Source organism: Abramis brama (genome assembly GCF_963993115.1).
Source record: "Abramis brama genome assembly, chromosome: 25".
Classification (NCBI taxonomy): Eukaryota; Metazoa; Chordata; class Actinopteri; order Cypriniformes; family Leuciscidae; genus Abramis; species Abramis brama.
Window position 1 is genome coordinate 16,060,355 of NC_139987.1, and position 10,065 is coordinate 16,070,419.

A 10,065-nucleotide genomic window follows, 5' to 3' on the forward strand; every position below is an offset into this window, starting at 1 on the left:
TTGCACACGAAGTAGGCTACCGTTAAAAAACTTGAAAATGATCTGATCACTCTTCTAAATTTATTTACATAAAACCACGTATATTTTATATTCTGGATAGTAGGCCTATCAATTTTTATTGTATTGAATTTTCTTTGGATGACTGCAGAACCCCATTGGTTTTATAGAAAGAAATTACAAAAGAAACACATGAAGAAAGGATTGAAGGAGAAATAAATAGAAAGATGTATATTATTTTGAATGTTTTTTTAATTTGATGTTCAGATTGTCCACCAGTTGTTTTGTACAGTTTTTCATAATATAGACAAAAAGATTGTTAGTGTTCACACATTGTTATACTATCTCTAATTCTTTATTTAACAATTTCTTTGTTCTTTTTTTTTTTTTTCATGACCAAATGGTGTTTTGGTGCTAGAGTGGCTTCCAATATTGGTGATAATAAAGCCCAGTCTTCTAGTGAGGATTCGAGGATCTGGGGCATTCATGCATCCGGTATGCACACATATACAAAATACCTAAATAAAAACAAAAAAACAACCACATTAATTGAAGTAAAAAGCAGTTTGTGTTGTTTAGTTCAGATTCAAAAGCAATTTACCTCCCTTGATAAGATTTTTCAACAACAACAATTTAAAATAAAAATAAAAAAAGACACAAATTAGTTGAGTGTACACTACATTTAAATAATATGATTTAAAAAAAAAAAAAAATTGTGTGAAAAATATAAACAAATGAAGTAGATAATTTAAAGGTGCGGGGTTTTTTTAACGACTATCTACCTGAAAAGAAAGTGAGCACAACAGACACCCAGCCAATGATGTAAGACCAGGAGAACCTCCAGTTACCATAGCGTTTACCATAGTAATTTATTGTAACTCCTGTGTACACAGCCATGGCCAGAAACACAAAAAAGCCTTGTGGGGGAAAAGGAGAGAACAGGATTAAATAAAAATAAGATGTGATTAAGTAAATAAATAAATTTAACAAAATGATTAAATATAAATATTTAATACTGTAGTATTTTTCATATTTTTTTATTTAACACAACATCATAATTTCCATGTTCCACAAATTGCAGGCTAATTTATTTAAAGGGAAAGTTCATCCCAAAAACATAAATTCTGTCATTAATTACTCACCCTCATGTCGTTTCTTTTTGATGAAATCTGAGAGCTTTCATTCTGTCCCTCCGTTGAAAGCTATGCAACTACCGCTTTGACGCTTCAAAAAGTTCATAAAGAGCTCGTAAAACTAATCCATATTAATGAAGTGGTTTAGTCAAAATTTTCTGAAGAGATTCGATCACTTTATATGAAGAACAGATTTAATTTAGGCTTTTACTGACACTAAACATTGATCAGCGAACATAAACAGAAGCTCAACTGAACCTGAATGTGCCTTATTGGTTCTTGCTGAAGCTCAAACATGCTGCAACACGAGAACGAAACTCATTGGTTCTTGCGGAATCTCAAACATGCTGTGTAACACGAGAATGACCCTTATTGGTTCTTGCGAAGCTCAAACATGCTGTGTAACATGAGAATGAATCTCATTGGTTCTTACTGAAGCTCAAACATGCTGCGTAACATGAAAACGAACCTCATTGGTTCTTGCTGAAACTCAAACGTGTTGCGTAATACAAGAATTAACCTCATTGGTTCTCGCACTTCAAGCGAACATGCTTGAGCTTCCGTTTACCACAAGTGATGTGTGAGTTGATGAATGTTTATGTGAATAAAAGCATATGAAATCAAATAAAGCCATTGTGTCTCTTCAGAAATTTTAGACTAAACCGCTCAATTCATATGGATTTGTTTTACAATCTCTTCATCAACGTTTTGAAGCATCAAAGTGGTAGTTGCATAGCTGTCAATGGAGGAACAGAAAACTCTCAGATTTCATCAAAAATATCTTCATTTGTGTTCCAAAGATGAACGAAGTCTTACAGGTTTGGAAGGACATGAGGGTGAGTAATTAATGGAAGAATTTTCATTTTGGGGTGAACTAACCCTTTAATTATAATTGCAAAGCAATAACACAGTGTCTACAAAATAAGTGACATGTCTATTTCTCTGATTACTTGCAACAACTAGTTACAAACACTTATAAAATATCACATTTGAATCAGCATTTAAATGACAAATTGTTTAAAAAAGTTATCATATTTCAAGATTAAATAGGCAGAAGAAAAGGCAACTTACATGAGATGAAGAACAGAATGCCTGCAGCAAAGCTTTTATCAAACCTGTCAAAGGAAGAGTAGTGGATGAAGGCCATGATACCGATGATGATGCCAAAGAAGCAGGCCAACAGAGACAAGATCATGAACGCTCGTGTAGCATCCCAGTATGCTGTGAAGTCAGAAGGTCAAAGGCCATGTTATCACCAGCTTGTTTGTAATGCATGAATAATGGAGTCAAAGTGGAACTGAAGGTCTAGAAAACAACAACTTTAAAACACAAGTCAAATGTGCATTTGATGCAACTAAAGTATGTTGGATAAAATTCAGTTGTTTTTGTTCTTCTGTTTGTTAATGACTCTGCTGAACCGTAAATCTCACCAATGCTGTCGGTGTGTGTGAAGCATTTTCCCGGCATGCAGTATCTCCACAGCCCCTGATGCATGTAGTTGTTTGAATGACGGTACTGCATCCAATAATCTGTTGCTGTGGAAACAATCAGGAGTATTTTGCCCACTCCTGCACAAAACAGCCCTCCTCCCATGAAGCTGTACATTCTGCACCTACAGACAGACTAAAAACAAAAGCACACACACATTTATGAACAAGCACACATTGGACAGGTGCATTGATGCACACACACACACACACATGAATGTCAGGGTTGTGTTAGCATCAAGGGACCGGTGCAGACTACTCTCAATAGCACTGCACTTCACTCTGAGGCATGTAAGTGTCTGTAATTGCATTGTAATGAACACATTACTTCCTCTGAGTGAGCTGAGAGGTCAGTATCAGGAGGCTACTCACTCACACTCTCTCTTTCTTCTTTTCAGGTTAAAGCTAACAGTTTTCAGGTGAACTGGCTGGAAAAGATTTACTTATTGTAAATAGGTCAATGCTCACTGAGAAGAAGCAACATGTTGGTTTATCAAGTTTATCAAGTTTGTTCTTGAATTGATGTGCTTTATATTCCTTTTGCAAAATATTCTCTTGATGTGAATATAATCACATATTATTTCATTAGCCTGCGATTTTTCCAGTATCGTGTTAACAGAATATAAAACGAGATATAAAACGAGAGAGGTAAAGTGAAAAAAAAAAAAAAAAAAAGCACCATTCAGTAGAGGGCGCCATATTGTAATTGGTTGGGGGGAAGCATCTATTTTGTACACTGTTTGGTGACTCAAACTCTGAAATCTGATTAAATGAATATATATATATTTGTTTTCAAAGGGACACTATGTAACTTTTGCGCTCTAGCGGTTAATAAACAAAACTGCATGCGTCTTGCGAAAAAACATTGTAGCCGGAGTTCTTCTCTCTGTTTATTAATGTCTATGACGAATCACGCAGGTACTGGGCTACTCCGCAACGGTTGCCATCCAGCTCGGTCTAAAGTAGTCCGAATATAAACACTTTATTATAGGCGAAGGCAACCGTATGATTCAGGATAAGACAAAAACACGGTTTGGAAGATGGATTCATGATGTACTCGCTCATTATAAATTATTTGTAAATTTTTAACAAAAAAGTTACAGTAAATGAAACTTCTAACATCATACATTTAATACATTTTCTAAATTTGGGTAACAATTTATTTATGCAAAAAGGTTCTGAAATTGACAGTATTTTAATAATAATAATACAATATTTGAATAAATAGGCCTTTTAAAAACTTTTCAACTCAGTTGTCAATTTAATCAAATAATACATTTTAGACCTCTCTTGAAATATCTTTATCTATAGTTATCTGAGCAGCTAATTTAGAGTCAATTTAGAGGTATTATTTTACATCTGACAGATGTTAATGTTGTCATTATATTCTTGGAGGGTTTTCCAAATGTATATTGATGAAAGCCAGAAAAGCCAAAAACAGCCAAACACAAACAAATCTGTCACCAAAGGTCCACTGTTCCAACAAACAATCCGATAATATAACTATTAAAAGTAGTCACACTTACCTTTATCAAACCCCTTAATAAAGTCTAAATAAAATACACCAGGGCCCTATAATGGCAGTACAGGCAGCTTTCCAGCAGCTCTTAGCGCTAGCGTTTAGCGGGTGAATAGAGAGAACAGGGGAAAGGCCAAGCAGAGCTCTGAAACAAAAGAACAGGCAAAAACACAGCCAATCAGCTAGGGCTATAGTTTTGTGATTTTGGAATCTGCTGAAGAAACAGAACTATCTACAAATCCTGATGACTGGAGGCTTTCCATTGAGCGGGCGCCGCTAACCACCCTATAGTTGGGAAGAGGCCAAGCGGAAAATCTGGATTGCTGTTGGGCCTAGCATGGAACAATTCAATTCTCAAAACAAAATTAGATTTTTATTGTGTGTGCTTTCTTGTTCTGCTACCAATCTAGACATATGAAATTGTGCTCTCTTTTATATGAACCACACATTTAAAAGATCCACAGTGGATATCAAAAGGTTGAGTTCTTCCTAAAGTGATAATACAAGAGAAATGAAATACAATTACAGGCATGCTGCTTTGGATAAAAGAATCTGCTGAATGAATTAATGTAAATGGTCTCTTAAAAATACTTGAGTATTATAGATTAAATATGAATAACCATCATTCATTCGGAGGCTTTCCCAGATCTACGCAATATGCTAAAACATCTCCGATTTCCTCAACATTTCAGTCGAACCGCACTTTTGAGAATTAGTTTAGGTTTGCTTTCCCTCGCCCTTATGTGTGTTAGAGTTGTTTTCTCCTCCAGAAGGGTTCCTCTCCCATCTCCCGCACATGGTCCCGAAGATGAAAGGACCACAGTGGATCCATTACCTGCATTAGAGCAAGTTGCTCTGACCAATTGACGACTACAAAATGCAACAGGAAAGGGTTTTTTTCAAAGATGTGAGTGCCGTACTTACGTCTAACTTCATTTTTATAGACCACCGCCTATTTTGTTCCATTTCAACTGAGGCAGCAGAGGGGCATTTGATATCATTCTGAGCTATCAAAGTGGACAATATGAGTGAAGCATTTCTTTCTCCGATGCAGCTGGCTTTTCAGAGGATGAATTTGTTATGACGTGTATTAAAGCAAACATTAATGATAACAAATGTAGCTACTCTGTGGATGTAAAGAATATTCCTAATAGAGTTGCAGAGGATTCTTGGTACCTTTGTGGGCCAGTTACATGACAGATGACAAAAATGCAATGCCACTAGTGCTAACCTCAACCCCAGTCCTATCAAATTGCATGCATTTATTTTCACTGCTATCTTTTCTGTAGAAAACGGTATGCAAAGACAGATATAGAATGAATATAAAGATAGATGGATAGATAGATAGATACTTGATAGATAGATAGATAGATAGATAGATAGATAGATAGATACTTAGATAGATAGATAGATAGATAGATAGATAGATAGAGAGATAGACAGACAGATAGAGAGATAGATAGACAGACAGAGAGATAGATAGATAGATAGATAGATAGATAGATAGATAGATAGATAGATAGATAGATAGATAGATAGATAGATAGATAGACAGACAGAGAGACAGACAGATAGATAGATAGATAGATAGATAGATAGATAGATAGATAGATAGATAGATAGATAGTCCATGAATTGTCTTTACCATGTTCAGCTAATAACTCTTCCAGTTTACTTTTGGGTCAAAAACGGATATTGAAATAATTTCTGTTTCCAGTGTCTCCCTTTCAGTGGTTTGTCCTTTCATAATGGAACAAAACACGAACCAGTTTCAGCCCTGACCCCTCCAACATAATGCACACTGCCTGAGAAATGTCTTTGAATCCTTTAAGCTGCCAGGCGCATCCCCCCTAAATGCCTAAATCAACTCTTTAGAATTTCATTCCGCAGCCTTCGGTTGGCTAATTTGTATGGCAAGTGCTTTCAACATTTTCCCGGCATTTAAGCGGCTGCCTTAATCAAAAGAGCATGCAGACGATTCTCCCTCCCATCCCTGCTCGACGGCACTGAGTATGGAATAAAACCCTTCCACTTAACCACTTAGATGAATATATCAAGAAACTAATTTGTCATTTTAATTGCATGATTTGAAGAGACGCTGCCTCACTTTGCCTCTTCCATTTTGCTGGATTTTCAATGTGAGCGCACATTAGATTGATCTATGAAAGACAGCAGAAATCACAACATTTATGTCTTTTCATTTTGCCGTAATTAGATAATTGAAATTCCTGTCACTGTCTCTGCACTTTTGCAAAACACAAACAGCACGCAGACCCCAGACGGCAGAGATTGCTTTTTTTGCTCTTTGCGTCCTCTTTGTTTTTTCCAACTTACTTTTCCTCTCCGTTGTTTTTTTTTTTTTTTTTTTTTCACCAGAGCCAATCACTCACTCCATCTGCTGAAGCCAGAAATAGCACACAGTGCATGTCCATTTTGTTGAGATTTACCGTCCCCATTAAGTGATTGCTAGCTGAAATGACAGGGCACCTTTCTCTTGATACACTCCGAGAAACCCGGCTGGCTCACATTAAGGACACATTACTCTAGCCCATTTTCATCTAGCTGCAAGGATATCCATTAAGGTGCCTCACAACCCTAAATTTTTCCATTTTCTCTCTCACTAAACTTGACTTCACATATTATTCTCTGCTCTGTTTTGTCATTTGCAGCGACAAATTATATCAGGGCGAGGCTATCTCTCTCAATGTTTTCCCTCCCGACAGAGCAATTTGCCGTGACTGATTCTGAAGTGTCAAAATGGACACATCATTAGTCCTAACTATGACTGATGGTTGGTTCTCCTCAGAAGTTCTCCGGAGTCTGCCAAGTTTTCAACTCTAGAGTGAGGCAGAGTGTTATGGAATCATCTCACAAATGGACAGCTCAGGACTTCGTCTGGCCTTCTAAACCAATTTGGTCAATACCTTTAAAAAAAAAAAAGAAAAAAAAAAAAAAGAAATTGTATAAGGAATCTCAAGCACTGAACATTTTGTAGTCAACAATAATTCAAATATATATAAAACATGATTATATCTATTGAAAACTGATTGGATGTTGTAAAAGGATGATACTTACACACAGAATGGAGTCAGGTCAAATGCTAAAACAATGCCTAAATAGCTATTCACTTATTGTTTAACATTTTTCAGTTAACTGCATGGCATAAGTACCTCAGCAGAAAAGGAAAGTTGTTTCAGCGGAAATGCAAATCATTATATATATTTTTTAACCATTCAATAAAAGTCAATGGACTCCAGTGTTGTTTGGTTCCCAATTTTTACTATCCCTTTAAGAATGTACATTTGAGTCAATTTTGATATCTTACCCCTGTAAAGTCTGACATTTAAACAATAGTCAGAAAAAAATAGAAACCTAAAAGGAATTAAAAACTAATTTTAGGTAATCAGTTACATCAAACTTGTTAAGTTAAGAAATTCAAAGTTTAAGCAGAACTTGCAGATTTTTATCTTTTACTCACACATTTTAATCACTCAACTTGAAATATTTGAGTAAGCTAATTCATACATTTAACTTAAAATTTCATGTGATCTCAACTTAAGTATTTTTAGTAGTGGAAACTTGGCTAGCTTTAACGAGCTAATTCAGTAAATGCTAACTTGCTCATTTGTAACAATGCTTCGATAGCATTAGCATAGCATAGCAATTGCTGAATGACTACAGCAACATAAAACATTTGTATTTGTTCTCAAACCAAATTCATACCTCTCTTGTTACCATGATGGTAACCCCCAACCCCCCCCACCCCCCCCACCCCCCCCACCCCCCCCAGCATAGAAAAACATTAAACACTACTAAATCCCCCACTTAACATTAATCTTGCACAAAAATCATTATATAACACAATTTTAGCATTTAATCTCCCTTTCGAGTGTCATGGCAAAGCATGCAGGGACATAGAAATCCCAACCCAGTTTCAGTTAAATTTAAGTTTGTCTAAATGAAAAGAAACAAGTTAATAAAACTCAAAACAATGAAGCAATTCTGATTGGAGGGGAAAAAAACATCTCAGTTTTCATCTCAGCAAAAAAAAAAGAAAAAAAAGAAAGAAAAAAAGAGCCATTTAGTGCAGTTGCTGATATTTTTTATGGGCTGAAATTCTGAAAGATTGTAATGTAAATCAATGATGTCCTTATAAAAATATAGCATGCTACTTGAAACATAAATATCAGCTGACAATCTATATTATTTACCAATAATATGTCTTAATAAGATGAGATTTAAATGCTTATTTTTATGAACAGAGTTCTGTAGTTTTCATTGTGGATGGCAAAAAAATATAATGCAATGCAATAAAATGATGATTGAGAGATGTATATAAATGTTTCTCAAAAGCCTGATGTATTATACTTGATAATCACATTTTAACATGATTTAAAAAAATTTTTTTGAATGGAAATCAAGTGGCTAAAAAGTGTAAAGCATCAATCAGATGACAGAAGGCATGTAGTAGATTGTGTACAACAGGTTTTTCATCAAAGTTTTGACCATGCTGATAATTTACAGGCCTTAAATAATGTATCAAATATGATACATTAGGAGTTTTAGGGCTAATATATGCATATATCTATACAGTGCTTTATGTGCAACTGTTTAGAGACAAATCAAATAAAGGGCATTTGACTTCACACCAAAACAACAGATGCTTTCAAACACACAAACAAATGCAAAAGATCCAACGCGGGCGTTTGGCAACACAATCGCCTTAAGAGCTGCCTCTGCTCTGAGCACGCTCCCCGTCGCGTTGACATTCTCATTGCGCTTTACCCATTAATTCTGCCATTGTTGTTCCTGAGGTCTCATGGGGTCCTACGAGGGACTCAATAAGCAGTGCTTAACCAGCCTCCTATGTCCATTCAGCTTCAGTTAACCCAGACAGAGTACAGTCAACAAACCCAAGCCACGTCCCTGCTCCCGGTCAAAAGCCTTTATCACCCTGTAATTGTACAAGTCGATCCCAAATAAGCAAATCAAAGCTCGACCTCACTCTGTGCCTCACTTTGCAACACAAGGGCGAGCGCCCAACACTGACTCCCAGAGGGAGACATGTTGCTAATTGAGTTCTCACTGGTCATTTGATCACTCTAAGTGAGCAAGAAGAAAAAGGATCTTGGGTCTCATCTGCCGGCCAGAGCGCTGCGTAATCCAGTGAGGTGCAGATGTGGAATCGCACTGGAAGCCCTTTCAGCCGGCACCACGCGAAGACCGATGACCTTTCTTTCAGCTAACGCCCAACGCCACGCAGAGTCATTGCTTTAAAAGCACTCCCTTGCTGAGAAAAGGAAAAATGCATGGCACAGGTTCTCATAAAAAAAAAAAAGTTACAACTAATAAAGTATTCAAACATTTATGGAGAGAATTGTGGCACGGTGGACGTCGATAACTTTTTTTGTGCATCGATTTTTATTTTGTCTGAATGAACAGGCTCTTGATGAGAAATACACAAACCTACACTTCCATAAATGTAGGCATAATGTGAAATAAATACAAGGTCGAAACAGCCATAGGTTACTTTTGTACACTAACATACTCGTAAAAAGTTCTTCAAAAACAATGGCGCTCCAGCTGGATCTGTGAGTGTAGAGAGCTGCTGCAGGGATGATGTATTTTGGTTGGCCAAAACCCTGAAATGGGTTTTTAGCATTTCTGGTTCCATCTTCCTGAATCAACCTTTTTTTATTTTTTTTATGGGTTTTTGGTTAATATAAGGTCTGTGGTTAACATAAGCTCAAGATATTTTCACGTTTTATTCTATGACATAAAATACATCAGATTTATTGGTAACATTTTATTTCAGTGGTCCTCTTTAGACATTCTACTAACTACAAGTAACTTTGCAACTACATGTCAACTAACTCTCATTATAGCATTAGTAGGCTGTCTGCTTTATGTTGATGCTCCTCCAAGCCCA

At 36.2% G+C, this 10,065-nt stretch overlaps 1 protein-coding gene across 1 annotated transcript; it reads right to left on the reverse strand.

The window, feature by feature from the left end:
- Positions 1 to 231: 231 nt before the first annotated feature.
- lim2.1 (lens intrinsic membrane protein 2.1) lies at positions 232 to 4,275 on the reverse strand. The gene is made up of 5 exons (XM_084103755.1): positions 4,144 to 4,275; positions 2,561 to 2,753; positions 2,202 to 2,351; positions 780 to 914; positions 232 to 515 (listed from the first exon to the last, which is right to left on the reverse strand). Exons 2-5 carry the CDS (start codon positions 2,733 to 2,735, stop codon positions 454 to 456), a joined length of 522 nt encoding a protein of 173 aa, XP_083959881.1. The 5' UTR covers positions 2,736 to 2,753; positions 4,144 to 4,275; the 3' UTR covers positions 232 to 453.
- Between the last annotated feature and the right edge of the window lie 5,790 nt (positions 4,276 to 10,065).